At 51.7% G+C, this 14,627-nt stretch overlaps 1 protein-coding gene across 2 annotated transcripts in view; it reads left to right on the top strand.

Moving 5' to 3' along the window:
* Positions 1 to 1,361: 1,361 nt before the first annotated feature.
* The window catches only part of Onecut1 (one cut homeobox 1), a 43,454-nt gene continuing 30,188 nt past the window's right edge, over positions 1,362 to 14,627 (top strand). The window contains exon 1 of one of the 2 annotated variants that reach the window (XM_008829777.1): positions 1,362 to 2,836. In XM_008829777.1, the coding sequence (XP_008827999.1) occupies positions 1,732 to 2,836 (1,105 nt within the window). In that variant the 5' untranslated portion in view covers positions 1,362 to 1,731. The remainder of the gene's footprint in view (positions 2,837 to 14,627) is intronic. The other variant, XM_029561948.1, reaches the window with a different exon arrangement.

Here is a 14,627-nt window from a genome sequence, read left to right as displayed (position 1 = left end):
CAAGCCACAAATACTTTGTTCCAAAACTGAGCCCTGAAACTCGGGTCTGAGAGGCTATCCCTATTGTGAGCACTGCTAGCCCCGGGCTGAGGGTCGGCGCTGACCCGGGCCGTAACTGCCAAGGATCTGACAATGGGCACATCTGTCCTTTCTCCGAGGGATAAAAGCACGTAAGCAGACAAGGCTCTGCCTTTTGTTACGGATTTTTTTCTTTCTTTCTTTCTTTTGTAAATAAAAGAAAGCCGCCGTGGCATGTGGCGGCCGAGTGTGTGTCCCTCACTGGGGGCCTCCCCACGCGTCCCCACCAGGCCGAAGGCCCAGGTTCAATTCCGGATTGGAGCGTGACTGTGAGAAGGCGCAATTATGCCCAAAGCTGAATTGATTTTAAAATCTGGAGGCTTCTCACAGGGACGCCGAGGGAGAGCGCGTCCCTGCGGACCTAGCCTAGACCCGAGCCTGCGTCGTCGTTGCTTCTCCCCAGCGGCCGCCTCTGGGTGCTTTTCTAGAATCGCTATGGAGGAACCCAAGATAAGAGTCTCGGTGGCCCATAGCCCTCGGAGGTACCCCGGGAACCCACGAGGGCCCTCCCGCTCCTCTCCCTCACCTCCCCCCATGCCACCACCAGTAGCTGAGTGCTGCCTTAATTAGGAGCTTAGCGGAGGACGCTGGTGGCCAGGACCGCGAGGTGTAGCCGGGATCCGGACTCTGAGCACAGAACGCCAGTGCCCAGGGGTCCGATGAAGAAGGATGGACAGAAAGTATCCAGGAGGAGGAAGAGTGCCAGTTCAACAACGGCCAAGCTGCCCTAGGCCTTCCGGGTATCCACAACTCCATGGGCCAAGCACTTAAGGATGGGGAAGGCGCCCGCTTGCAGCAACCCTCCAGTAAATTAAGCTCAATAGGCCAGCGTGCAGCGGGTAGCGAGCGGCACGGTCCCCAGCCGCGGGCACCCTGCACCGGGGGCAACCACTGGCGACCGAGGGGCTGTGGCTCTCTAAGCCTAGCTCTCCCACGGTAATGGGAGCCCGGCAGAAGTGTCCCGGGCTGGGAAGACAGAGAGCCCCCGAGCAAGGGAGACGACCCGGAGCCAGTCTCTGGGGACTGTGGCGGCGGCTCCAGCTCGCGCTCTGCGCGGGTCCTGTGCACGTGCGCACCGCTCCCGGGCCACCGCGCGCCACGAAGAAAGTGCACGGCCCCCTCCTTCATTTGTACTGGGACGTCACGGCCCCAGAGCGCCCGGGACGAGGGGCGGGGCCTAGCCGCGCGCGTGCGCGCTGCGCCCGGCGGGCGTGAGGGCTGGCCCCGGCAGCCGCGGCCGCTACAGAATCGCCGCCACAGTCTGCAACAGTAACCGAGCCATGGCTCGAGCTGGCCAGCTGCGCGGGCAGGCAGCAGCCGCAGCAGGCGCACGGGCCGCGTCAGGGAAGCTGGGGGCCGCACGGTTCTAAGGAGAGGGGCGAGAGTGGGCAGGGCAGGGCGGGCTAGGGGCAGCGCTCTCTCCCAACGGCGCGGATCCTTTTTGGAAATTAATATTAAAAAAAAAAAAAGCCGAGGACGCTGAGGGGAAGGTGGGGGCAAGAGAGAAGGCGACACACACACAGAGGCAGAGCCCCACGGTGAGAGGAAGAAAGGCAACAGTCGCCGGCAGCCGATGTGAAGACCGGACTCAGTGCGCCCCTGGCCGCCTCTGCCCGGCCACATCGATGTTGCAGTCCGCTCGCCCGCAGCACGATGAACGCGCAGCTTACCATGGAGGCGATCGGCGAGCTGCACGGGGTGAGCCATGAGCCGGTGCCCGCCCCTGCCGACCTGCTGGGCGGCAGCCCCCACGCGCGCAGCTCGGTGGCGCACCGCGGCAGCCACCTAGCTCCCGCGCACCCGCGCTCTATGGGCATGGCGTCCCTGCTGGACGGCGGCGGCGGAGGCAGCGATTACCACCACCACCGCGCCCCTGAACACAGCCTGGCTGGCCCCCTACACCCTACCATGACCATGGCCTGTGAAACTCCTCCAGGTATGAGCATGCCCACCACCTACACCACCTTAACCCCTCTGCAGCCGCTGCCGCCCATCTCCACCGTGTCTGACAAGTTCCCTCACCACCACCACCACCACCACCACCATCACCACCACCCGCACCACCACCAGCGCCTGGCGGGTAACGTCAGCGGTAGTTTTACGCTCATGCGGGATGAGCGCGGGCTGGCCTCCATGAACAACCTCTATACACCCTACCACAAGGACGTGGCTAGCATGGGCCAGAGTCTCTCGCCCCTCTCCGGCTCCGGTCTGGGTGGCATCCACAACTCCCAGCAAGGGCTTCCCCACTATGCCCACCCCGGCGCGGCTATGCCCACCGACAAAATGCTCACCCCTAATGGCTTTGAAGCCCACCACCCGGCCATACTGGGCCGCCACGGGGAACAGCACCTCACGCCCACCTCGGCCGGCATGGTACCCATCAACGGCCTTCCTCCGCACCATCCTCATGCCCACCTGAATGCTCAAGGCCACGGACAGCTCCTGGGCACAGCCCGGGAGCCCAACCCTTCGGTGACCGGCGCGCAGGTCAGCAATGGAACTAATTCAGGGCAGATGGAAGAGATCAATACCAAAGAAGTGGCGCAGCGTATCACCACCGAGCTCAAACGCTACAGCATCCCACAGGCCATCTTCGCGCAGAGGGTGCTCTGCCGCTCCCAGGGGACCCTCTCGGACCTGCTGCGCAACCCCAAACCCTGGAGCAAACTCAAGTCCGGCCGGGAGACCTTTCGGAGGATGTGGAAGTGGCTGCAGGAGCCCGAGTTCCAGCGCATGTCAGCGCTCCGCTTAGCAGGTGAGCCAGCGTTGGGCGCGTGGGCGAGATAAGAGACCAGGAAACCTAAGGGACTGAAGGTGGGAGGGAACGAGGGAACGGGACAAGGCTAGCAGCACCTTGTCTGTCTTGCTCCTTTCCTGAAAGGAGTGTCCCTAGACCTGGAAGACCCAGCACACCGCCCGGGTAGCGGACCTCTTCCTCCAGGGGCTCAGTGCGTCGGGCTACGGGAGGCTACGGGAATGGAAGCACGCAGCCTCGGCGGCTGCGGGGTCACTTTTGCGATCCGGGTCAGAGCTGGAAGGTCTTGAGTCGCAGACCTAGACAATCTTGGAACCTGGCTCGGTACGCTGGGTGCGTGGTTCTCAGTCGTGCACTCCGGGTTTAAGAAGCGGCAAAGCAAGTCTGGAACTCGCCCCAAGGCAAATACCAACCCCTGGGCTAGAGAGGCTGAGCTGCCAGTTAGTGTGTGACTGAGTTTGTCGCGGTGACCCATTCCTGCGCTGTTCTGTTTGACGCTGAGTTTCCCGGGAGCCTCACTTAAGAATGTACAAAGATCCCAAACCTGTGGGGCTGTGTGTGCGTGGCGGGCTGCGGCGAAAGGATTATCACACTCTGGGTGCGCGGGTGTAACCCGCTGTGGAAAGGAGAGGTACAGAGGCAGACAGTGACCAGGCCCAGTGGAGCTCCGGGTGGAGCCCAGGGACCACCTTCGTTGCCGGCTTGCTTAGGACTTGACACTTTAACTATCTTCGGAATTTCTCATTTGAGTCCCTGCGCTGGACTTTGTAAAACCCCCACCCCCCACCCCAAGCCAGCAAGCCGAGGTCTCCAGGTTCAAAAACCCCTAGCCCACTGTTTGATTTTTGAGCCCTGAAACCTCGGTGTTGTCGAAGGGCAGGCAGCGGGCTTGGCTCCCCCAGAGCGCCGAGTGGACAGCTAAATCCAGCCGGTACTGAACGTGGGATTTCAGGCACCCTTGAAGACTTGAGAAAAGGGCAGTCGAGGAGGACTTGCTAATGAGACCTAGGCCAAGGTTGCCCGGTTGACTGACTCCAGTGTCGGCGTCCCTCCCTCCCCCAGCCTCATCTCAGCCCAGGTCTGAGTCTCCGTGAAGAGAAAGGTAAAAGCTGGGATGAGGGTTTGTTAATTAACTGATCGTTCTCCATTAATTCGTCCCTAGAGAATGAGAGACAGTCAATCCGCTCAGAGCCGAGGGCACTGAGCCGTTTCACAGTCTAAAATCAAAGCGTGAGGCCGAACCCCCTCCCCCCACCCGGTGCCTGCCAATGAGAAGCTAGGGGGAGGCAGGTGTTGGCCAGCCTGTGATCCTAACCAGGAGAGGCGACCCCAAGCGTCCCTGCATCCGGGGGCTAGAGGCCTTCTGTCATGTGTACCACCTCTGTTCCACCAGATTTTCCTGCCTAGTTCATTCTCCATTGCCCCAAAGTCCTCAACCCAGGCTTCCTGCTGTCCACACACAGGTGCCCAGAGAGGCAAGAGACCAGGGGACTGAGAGGAGAGGCTCAGGGGAAGGCTCCTGGAAACCCGAGTCCTGGCGGTTGCACTCTCCAGCACTGAATGCTGGAGCCTTGTATCCTTAGCTGGGCTGACAAAGACCCCCCAGGGCAGCAGAGGTTACTGCTGTGCCTCCAGGGGCTTCCGCTGGGCCCACTCCTGAAGCCTAACCTTACATACTCTGAGGCTAGGGAGGGTGTCAGGCGCTGAGACAAGGAAAAGAGCTGGAAAAGAAGCCTGTTCCTTCTGGACAGTCTCCATCCTCCACTGGTGAATATTCTGCAGACTCTGGAGACACCTCTAACACTGCTGCCACCACCACCTCCCCAAAGACAAACTGATAGGTCCTGTACAGAGATGACCTCTGAGCACCGGAAACCCGACCTTGCACCCTATCCTGTTCAAGTGCCCTCTGACCTCCAGAGAAAAGAAAGTTGAGCTGGAAGGGGGTGCTGCTGCTGGTGAGCCTGGTGGGAAAAGCCCAAGTTCTAGGCCCTGCACAGCAGAGGCACCAGCTGGATGCTGAGCAAGGCCCTCTTGGGACCCAGAAGGTCATTGAAGGGCAGTCTGTCTACACACCTAGGCCCAGGTGGCCAGCCCTGTTATTCTTGGCTCCAGGCATGAGGCATTTTCCTAGGAAAAGGTGGAAAATAAGAGGCTCCAGCAGGACACCAAATGCAAGGATACTCAGTGTCCTGAGACAGTGAAGCATCACCTCTTTCATTTTTTGTTTCTTTAACTTAAAGAAAAGGGTTGGGTCTAAGTCTGAAGTGAGGGCTAGAAGTGGGGAGGGAGGTTCATGGCAAGGAACGGGGAGCTGTTCCATCCTGTCCCAAGAACCAGAACATATTTGAAGTCACTAAAGAGAAGCCAGCCAGGCTTGTTAATTTTCTTTTTCCTTTTTCTTTCTTAAGAGAAGTCGGTTTCTGAACCCTCCAAATGGTGCCTGTCTGGCCCGGGGTGTTGGAGTCTGAGGCCGGACTGCCAGGTGCTTAGGTTCTGGCAGCTGCAGAATGTTAGCTTGGGTCGGCTTCCCCTGCAGCGTTGCTAGCTGCTGCGCGGAAGACTAAACCCCAATTTTGTCTCAACGCCCTTGTAAGGACCCAGCTCGTTCCTTTACTCGTTCCTCTCGGTGTCTTCCCCACAGCTAATTGTGGAGGGTCAAAATCCTCCGCACTTAGCAGTGTGTTTGGGGAAGCGCCTTCTGGTGTCGAAATTTACAAGCACTGGTGGAAGATGGGCGACAGGAGGAAATTCTCACCAAATTAACTACCTTTTAAAAATCGATGCATGTCCCCTCAACGTAATGCTCGCTGCTGCTCATTAAAATGTAGCGTGACCGGATGCAAAGCCGCGTCTGGTCCCGAGTGGGGTGGGGAGGCTGGGCTGGGTGCCCCGCCTCTGACGTGGGCGCCTATCAAGACCGGAGGAGATTAGCTTTCAATTAAATATTCCAGAAGGCTTGGCCGCCTGCCGGGAGCTGCCAGCTCAGGAAGAGACTGCAAAATGCGCCACCACTGGGCGCGACTCTAGCACCTTGCACCCAGGAGGCGGCGGCGCTCAGGCCTCAGCCCAGGCGAGGCTGGGTGCTGGGCACGCAGACCCTGCGGAACTTGAAGGCCAGAAGACTTCCTGAGCCCTGCGAGAAGGTGGCCAGCCCGGCAGCACCGGTACTTCGCCCCCTTGCGGTCGGGTATTGGCGCCACTGAGTTTGAAGAAGACCTCCGCTGAGGGTGAGAGGGGGTTGAAGGTGTTCTTCCTGGAGGTGGCCCTGAGAAAGTCTTGCCCAACCCAATCTGGGCTGTGTTTGCTGTGAGTGGCCTTGCCGCGTGGTTGATTGATAACTGGCCCCCGCATACGTCCATTTGCTTTTTGTTAATATTTATCCCGACCGGTGACATTTCAGAGGTCCCCGTGCCTCTTTGGGCCGCGGGAACCAGGCAAGAGTGCTAGGGTAGACCCTAGGAACCACACTTCTTCAATCAATCCCCGAAGATTTCTGGGTGGAGAGAGAGGCCAGGACTGGCGTGGGAGCTCCCAGAGCCAGAAAGGCTACCGGGCTCTAGAGTAGGAGACCAGACGCCGCACCGCTTTCGTTGCTCTGCTGAGCAGTTGCGGCTCCCGAGGGCTGCAGCTGCTCTTAGCCCGCTGCGGTACGAACAAAGGGCCTGCGGGGCGCGACCGACCGTGTCCGCCTGGGAGCCCGGGGTCAAGGCCTGGAAAGGCTTCCTCCCAGCATGGCTAAGGCATGACCTGTTATCGGGAGGCAACCGAGAGTGCCATACCCGCCCAGGATGAATGGTGGGAGTGCGTTGGGGTAGCGGACTGAGAACACACACACACACACACACACACACACACACACACCAGCCGGTTGTGAAATCAAAAGGCCTTGGGACAGTCACCAGAAGGCTGTGTGACACCCTTCTCACAGCCTTGATCTGTTCCCTCGAGGATGTGGGACAATAATCGCCTTTGTGCAATCATCACTGGGGACCACGTATCCCTGCAAGAGCGGAAGTGCAGGGGGGCTGAGAGGTATGCCTGTGGCGACAGTTGGCGCTGCTAATTTGGAGTGGGCTAAGCCTGCTGATGAGGCTCGAGGTTTGGTGGCTGCTGTGTGGTGACCTTGTGGTCTGCGCAGGCAGGGAGGACACCCAACAGAAACAAACCCCAGGGCATGCTCAGAAGGCACCTGTCCATTCCACCAGCAGATGCAGCCTGGAATTCCTTGGATGCATCCCAGTAGGCAGAGCTACCCGCCTGCCTACAGGGTACAGCGGCGACTCCAAACCCAGCTGGGTCATCGCCACTTATACCTGGCAGCGCGGACGGTAACAATAGTACAGTTCTGTAGCGGCAGCAGAGCCACGCAAAGCCTACAGCGAGTCTATCTCAAAGCTGAGAACTGCAGCTGCTCCCTGACTCCGAGGCCGGGGCTGGCCTTGTTGCCACCAGAGTGGCTGCACAGAGGTCGCTGCGGGTGCCCCCTACTGGCCGCCCAGCCAGCCTCCCTTTTTCCACAAGCTGAGCGACAAGAGACGCTGGCCTGGCTTTGTTTTTAGAGCATCGTGTCCTAATCATTTTATAACCAGCAACTGTTTAGATAAGAGGGTGTAGAGAAGGAAGAAGATGCCTAATGAACTTTCCCAACAAAAGCCTAGGGGTACCCCGCCGATGGAGACACAATTTCCATCCTCACAAATTGTACCCCAACCCTAACCTCTCCAAAGACGGTGCCTATTTCGATTTCATGTTGGAATGATGCTCTAGCTGACAGACTTTTATGTAAGAGAAGTGCCTAGTGTGGAGAGGGTGGCCTGGCGGTCTGAAATTGGAAACTGGAGCAATGGATATAGTCTGCACAGATTAGCCGTTCCTTTGTTTTGCTTGCTTTCCAGCAAACTAGCCTGAGTGAGTCAGAGGGTAGCCCAGAGCCCTTAAGCTTAGAAACCTTTGTTTTCCTCTCCCGTGGGGCGTGAAAGGGCTATCGGAGCCTGAGGTGTGGAGCCCTGCCTGGATCAGGAGACCCAGAGTCAGGACCCTGGACAGGGCCGCGCCTATTGGCAGCCTTGTCCAGTACTGTCAAGTCTCTGAACGGTGACTAGGATGCCCAGCAAGAGTTGTAGCAAGAAAACAAGGGTCAGCAGCTTATATTTCGAAGCTTTTGAAAGCAGGAGGCCCCTCCAGGAATAAACACTGGCCTCATCGGGTCGTCAAAAAGATCAAACCCATCCCCAACTATCAGGTGCTGGTCTTTTCATCCCTCCGTGGCATGGCACGCACGCACCTGCTTATAAAACTCAGAATTCACGTCCCTGTGGGTGTGACAGGAGTTGGATCATTAAGCTAAAATGTTCAATTCGGTCCCTTTGATTGGTGCTGGAGAAAATACATAGTCATCTCTAATCTACAAGGTTTTTAAGGAGGTTGTTACACGAGCTGTTTGGAATTGTTTGGTGTCATCATCTCCACATCCATGGACTATTCAGCTAATCAGCCAGATGCTCGTCCCCAAAGTTCTCCCAAGAAATGTTCTTATAGAGAACACCAGTAAAAATCCATTCCTGGTTTTCTTGTAAAAAAGAAAATGCTCAACTCTAATGCTTGTGGAAGGCAGATCCCAGGCACCTTACCCCTCTGTTTCCATAGCTAGCTGCTTTGGACATGAAGTGGTAATGCCCAGGGTATTGTTGAACTGCATACACTGGGATATTTAAACACGTGCTTAAGATTACTCAGCTGAGGAGTTCCGATGGGTTAAATGGGATGACTAGCTTCATTTCAGACTCTATTTAAATACTAGGCTTTCCACATTTTGGTAAAGTTGAATGGCCCTCTACCCAAGGTAGCAAAAAGACATACTCTTATGGAAACCATGCTTGTCAGAGAATCAATTTCTAATCAAAGTGTTCAACAGATATTCATTAATACTATTTTCATTATGTTGTCATTTAAATAAGATAGCCACATTATTGCTATGTGAACAACATCAACCTCACAGCCCATTAAGAAGGAAAAATTAGGGTTGGGAATATAGTTCAGTGCTAAAGCATTTGCTTGGTCATATGTGAGACCCCAAGTTAAATTCCTAGCAATACAAAAAAGAAGACACTTATTCCTAATGTAAACAAATTTAATACACAATCATATATTCCTATCTCTTCAGTTTTATAAGGTACTTATTTTGAGACAGGGTCTCACCATGTAGCCTTGGCTGGCCTAGAATTGGATATATAGATCAGGTTGGCCTTGAACTCACAGAGATCTACCTGACTCTACCTCCCAAGTGCTGGGGTTAAAGGTGTGCCACCACCACATCCAGCCAAGGTTCTTTTAATTTTTTCAACATTTTGTCTTTTTTTATGTGTATTCATGTATTGCCTGCATGTAAGTGCACCCATGTTGTGCAGTGCCCACGGAGGACAGAAGAAGCTGTCAGATCCCCTGGAACTGGAGTTATGGACAGTTGTTAGCTGTCATGTGGGTGCTGGGATTTGAACCCGGGTCTTCTGCAAGAAAAGCCAGTGTTCTTAACTGCTGAGCCATCTCTCCAGTCCCCAAGGTTTTTTGTGTTTTTGTTTTTGTTTTTTGTTTGTTTTGTTTTTTGGTTTTTGGGTTGTTTGGGTGTTGTTGTTGTTTGTTTGTTTGTTTGTTTGTTTTGGTCTTTTGAGACAGGGTCTCCCTGTTAGCCCTAGCTGTCCTGGATTCGCTGTGGAGACCAGGATGGCCTCAAACTCACAGAGATCCACCTGCCTCTGCCTCCTGAGTGCTGGGATTAAAGGTGTGCACCACCACACCTGGCTAGGGTTCTTATTTTAACACAAGTATGTTCACACTAATAAAGCTTACCTTCTTGCTGAGATGACAGGTGACTAGGCCAATTACATGACAATCTGACCATGTTGATATAATAATCACAGTCAAGCTGTAATGTCATTTCCACATGTTCCTCCCCAAAGATGTTACACTGGAACAAATAGCTTCCAGAAATTTTCTGTGCCTTAAATGGAGCAATTTAATAAGATAACAGATGAATGAGGCCCGACCCTAAAGAATAACTCACCAGTTTGTTACAGCGACAGATGAGAGAATTTCAATTGGTTGTGCATATTCCACTTCTTTTGTACTGTGGTAGAGTTCTCATGTGTGTGCCAATGACTTGTAAGTCTTACTACACATTGAACTCACTTAAAGACTTAAAAAACTAATGTCTGGATGCAACTCCACATATTCTGATATAATTGGTATGGAGTATGACCCAGGCAGTTGGATTTTTAAAGGCCTCCAGGTGATCTTAATGTAATGCGCTGGGAGGCTGGGAACCTCTAGAATGTATGGTAGCTACCTTGACTTTCTCTGCTACTTTCTTTAGTGGGGTTAGGTAATTTGACTCTAGTAATACCAATGGAATATATGGATACATGGTCTCAGCTTCCCTAATTCAAAGCCCAGAGCCAAGTGTATCTTCCACCACTTGCTTCTGTTGCCAGTTCTAGATCACTGTCAGTGCACCCAGAACAGGGAAGTCTGATTCTCCATTAAATCGTAGCAGTTTACAAGGTCTGTGCATAATAAAGTTCTTGAAATTAGAGAGAGTGCAGCTTTTCTCTGGGGCTTTCAAAGAGAGTTACTTATTGAAACTTACTTCTTTTTCACAGACTTATAAAGGAGGGTTTTTTTTATTGCTCTTCTCTGATGCAGCCAGAGGGAATGCAAGCTGGTAACAGAGCTGGACGTGGCTCCCAGTCTCTCTAGCCATTTGTTCACTTAAACAATTATTGATGGGCAAGGCCCATCTCATTAGCTGTGCTCTGCAGATAGGCCTGGCCCTCTGGGACCCATGCCTGGAGGAGGGCCCAAGAGCCCAGGGCCACCGGTTCTTCCAAGGCTAGTGTTCTGATCTGCACTTGGGTAGCTGTTAGCATTCCTTGTCTCCACATGGGTGCCTGTCTTGCTCTTCTAAAGCTGTATTTTAGGACCACACACACACACACACACACACACAGAGTAAATTGGATAATACTCTGTATATATGTTGGCAGCCGTCCAAAGAGTGACTTAGAGTTTCCGTCAGGGTGGGAGGCTTCCAGTCACCCATGTGCATCTCCCCTTCTTCCACTTACTTGTGGGGTACTGAGAATCTTCACTGCAGTCATTCCCTTCGTCTCCACATCCGGTGATTATTTCATAGTCCCAAAGAGAGGTTATCAGAAGAACACAATAAACTATGTGCCTTTCGCTTTCTTTCCTCTTGTCTTCTTAAACAGATCAATGGGGAAATTAAATAAACAAGCGAGTAAAGAGCGCCACCTCGTGGCCGTGGTGGTCCCCACAAGCACCTTGACTGGAGCTCGTGGAGAGGCTAACGTGATTCCAGTATTGATGGAGTCACAGAAATCGTTCATTAAGGCAATTTAATCTTTGCTATTAAATGTCCTTTCAATTCATTTGGGGTAATTAAGATGCAGTTAAAGTGATTAAATTCTAATTACTTATGCTAGAGAAAGACATATTTGTCACACTAATGCTGTTAAACGAAGGACTCAGAAAGAAAGTTAACATTTACTGCAAATGATGCAACTGGAAAAATCAGTTCCTCTTTTCATCATAAATCTGGCGAGCTGGGTGATTGTATAATGGCGCTACAAGCTCATTAAATACAAGTGCTGATTAAAATGACTACTAGGAAGAAAACTTGAAGAGCTAACTCCATACTGTATGGTCAGCAGGCCTGGGCAAAATTACTGGGTGTGTTTTCATGCAAGACCCTCTCCAAAGTAACACTTGGTGAACTTTATCCTGGTGTTGAAACAGAGATGCCTCACAGAGCTCTTATTATCAACCCAAAGACATAACTAAGTGAAAAGATTTTTGTTTTGAGGCAGGGTCTCATGTATCTCAGGCTAGCCTAGAACTCACTATGTAGCACTTCTGACTCTCCTGCCTCTACCACCTGAGGGATGGGATTATAAGTGTGTACCATGTCCAGTTCATACATTGCTGAGGATGAAACCCAGGACTTCATGAATGCTAGGAAAGCAGGCTCCCAACTGAGCTCCATCTCCAACCCTGAAAAGGTATTTTTAAATGCAGAATGGATTCTTAGGGTTGAGAGGACAAAGGCAGATGGGTAGGGGTGCAGAAGCAGAGAATTTCTGGGGTCAGCACAACCAGCATTTCCACCATAGGCTAAGGGAGCCACTTTCAACACATAGACACCCTCTGTGTTATTAAGCACTCCCTTCTCCCTCTGTTAGATGGGGTCAGAGTCCTCTGCTCTGCTTAAGCCACATGCGTCAAGCCACATGCAATTGTTGTGCTCACTCTGAAGAGTGCTAAGTATCTCTGCCCCAAAGTGGTCTCTGTTCAATGGGTTTTCATGTGTGAGCATAACGCAGTCAGATTATAAAGCAGAAGCTCACTTTAGCTATCTGGCCATAAGCTCCACAGTCCCCAGCCTCTTAGGATAGCTTATATGAGTTCTCATAAAGGGAAGATAAATTAAAACTTAATGAATTTGAAGTTTGCTTTCCTCATACACACAAAACCAACTTTTAAGGAGGCTCCTTGTGTTTTCCTGGAGGTGATCCAAGGGCAAGAACCTTTAGCAAGATAATTGGGGATTATTTTCCCCAAGAGACCTGTGTCTTTTAGTAGAGTTAAATTTGCATATTGAAATCATAATTGCAGGAGGTTGACTCTGTCCTGTTTGTTTCTTTAAGTATTACCCCTGTGCCCATCATAAACAGAGATTCAAACATCAAATTCATCAATCAGTTAAGCAACTTCTTTTGAAAAATAATTTGAATATTTAAAAATCATTATTTTATGGACCATGTCATGCTATCTTTTTAATATAATATTTTAATTATTTCTTTGAGAATTTCATACATGACACCATGTGATCTTAAACTACTGGAGAGGAGAACTCCTGATTAAGAACCAAGTGCCCTGGAGAGTTTGTGCAGTAATTAGCTCTTAGACTTGCCAAGTAGTCTACCCTTTCTGAGCCTCCATTTCTTTAAACATAAAATGAAGGGTTTGTCCTTAGGCCAGGTCTGTTTCTGCCATTGATTGCCTCCTATCATGACTGTGCGTTCAAGACAAAACCCAATGAGCACCCTGGTCTCCTATCTCCATTTAGCACTCTGTCCCCAGTATTGGGATTGAGCAAGATGTGAGGCTCAGGGCCCAGCCTCAAGGGCAGTGGCTCAAGCCAGCCACTCCAGTTAGGTGGTCAGGAGGTGACAGCCCATGAAATCAGGAGGTTTTTCGGTGTTTTTGGTTTTGTTTTTATTTTTGGTCTTTTTGAGGCAGGGTCTCCCAGTAGCCCCAGCTGTCCTGGAACTCACTATGTAGACCACGCTGGCCTTGAACTCACAGAGATCCACCTGCCTCTGCCTCCCAAGTGCTGGGATTAAAGGCATGCGCCACCACGCCTGGCTCGAAATCAGGAGTTTTATGCTCGGGTACAAATGTACTGCACTGTGAGAGTCCACTGTGCTGCCAAGGAGGGTATGGGCCATCAGGAACACATATACACTGCCATGGAAATATAGACTAGCACCTCTGCTGCAAAAATCAATTTGGCATCATTTTATAGCCATGATCCCACACTTGTCTAGCAATTTCCACTCTTGTGCATTTTAAACTCAAAGCCTTCTGGAACACAAAAAGACTATTTCCTAAGAGTGAAAAAAACTAGAAATTGCCTAAATGTAGGGAAGCATAAATAAAAACAGAATGCTCCCACGCAATGCAAGCAAATACTGCAATGGAAACAAGTGAGCCAGGACTTCAGATAACAGCACTAATGAACACTGCTGACTTTTTAAAAGAGCAAGCAGTAGAAAGCCACCACAGAACAATATCTTTTTTTTTTTTTTTTTAAATCCTAGCACCTGAGCTGGTGCTGTAGCTCCAGCTGGCCTGGAATTCACTATGTAGACCAGGCTGGCCTCGAACTCACAAAGATCCACCTGCCTCTGCCTCCCAAGTGCTGGGATTAAAGGCAAGCACCACCATGCCCAGCAACAATACCATTTTTACGAAATTCAAAAGCAAGCAAAGTTACACAACTATTGTTGGGGCTGGAGAGATGGCTCAGTAGTTAAGGGCACCCAGGACTTGCAGAGGTCTGGGTTTGGTTCATAGCACACAAATGGAGGCTTGCTGCCACCTGTAACTCCGATTCCAAGGGATCTGATGCCCTCTTCCAGCCTCTGCAGGCACTGCATGCATGTGATACATACATAAAATAAAATCTAAACAACTACTGTTTAGAGATGCATTAATATGTAATACAAACTATTTTCTAAAACACAAACAGGCCAACACTTGAGAGGCTGAGGCAGGAGAATCATGAGTTCAAGGCTGGCTGGGACTATACAGAGACACACTATCTCAAGAAAAAAATAAAACAAATAGAAGAGGGGCTGGAGAGATGGCTTATTGGTTAAGAACACTAACTGCTCTTGCAGAGGACCCGGGTTCGATTCCCAGCACCCACATGGTGGCTACGAACTGTCCTTAACTCCAGTTCCAGGAGAATCTGAAGCCTTCTTCTGACCTCCGCAGCATTGCACAACATGGGTGCACACATATACATTCAGGCAATACACTCATACACACAAAATAAAAATAATAGCCGGACGTGGTGGCGCACACCTTTAATCCCAGCACTTGAGAGGCAGAGGCAGGCGGATCTCTGTGAGTTCAAGGCCATCCTGGTCTACATAGTGAGTTCCAGGACAGCTGGGGCTACAGGGAGACCTTGTCTCAAAAAAGACAA

The sequence above is a fragment of the Nannospalax galili genome, unplaced genomic scaffold, assembly GCF_000622305.1.
Source record: "Nannospalax galili isolate Female #2095 unplaced genomic scaffold, S.galili_v1.0 scaffold213, whole genome shotgun sequence".
NCBI classification, from domain to species: domain Eukaryota; kingdom Metazoa; phylum Chordata; class Mammalia; order Rodentia; family Spalacidae; genus Nannospalax; species Nannospalax galili.
The sequence above is the reverse complement of the archived record's forward strand: the minus strand, read 5'-3'. Positions and strand labels throughout refer to the sequence as shown.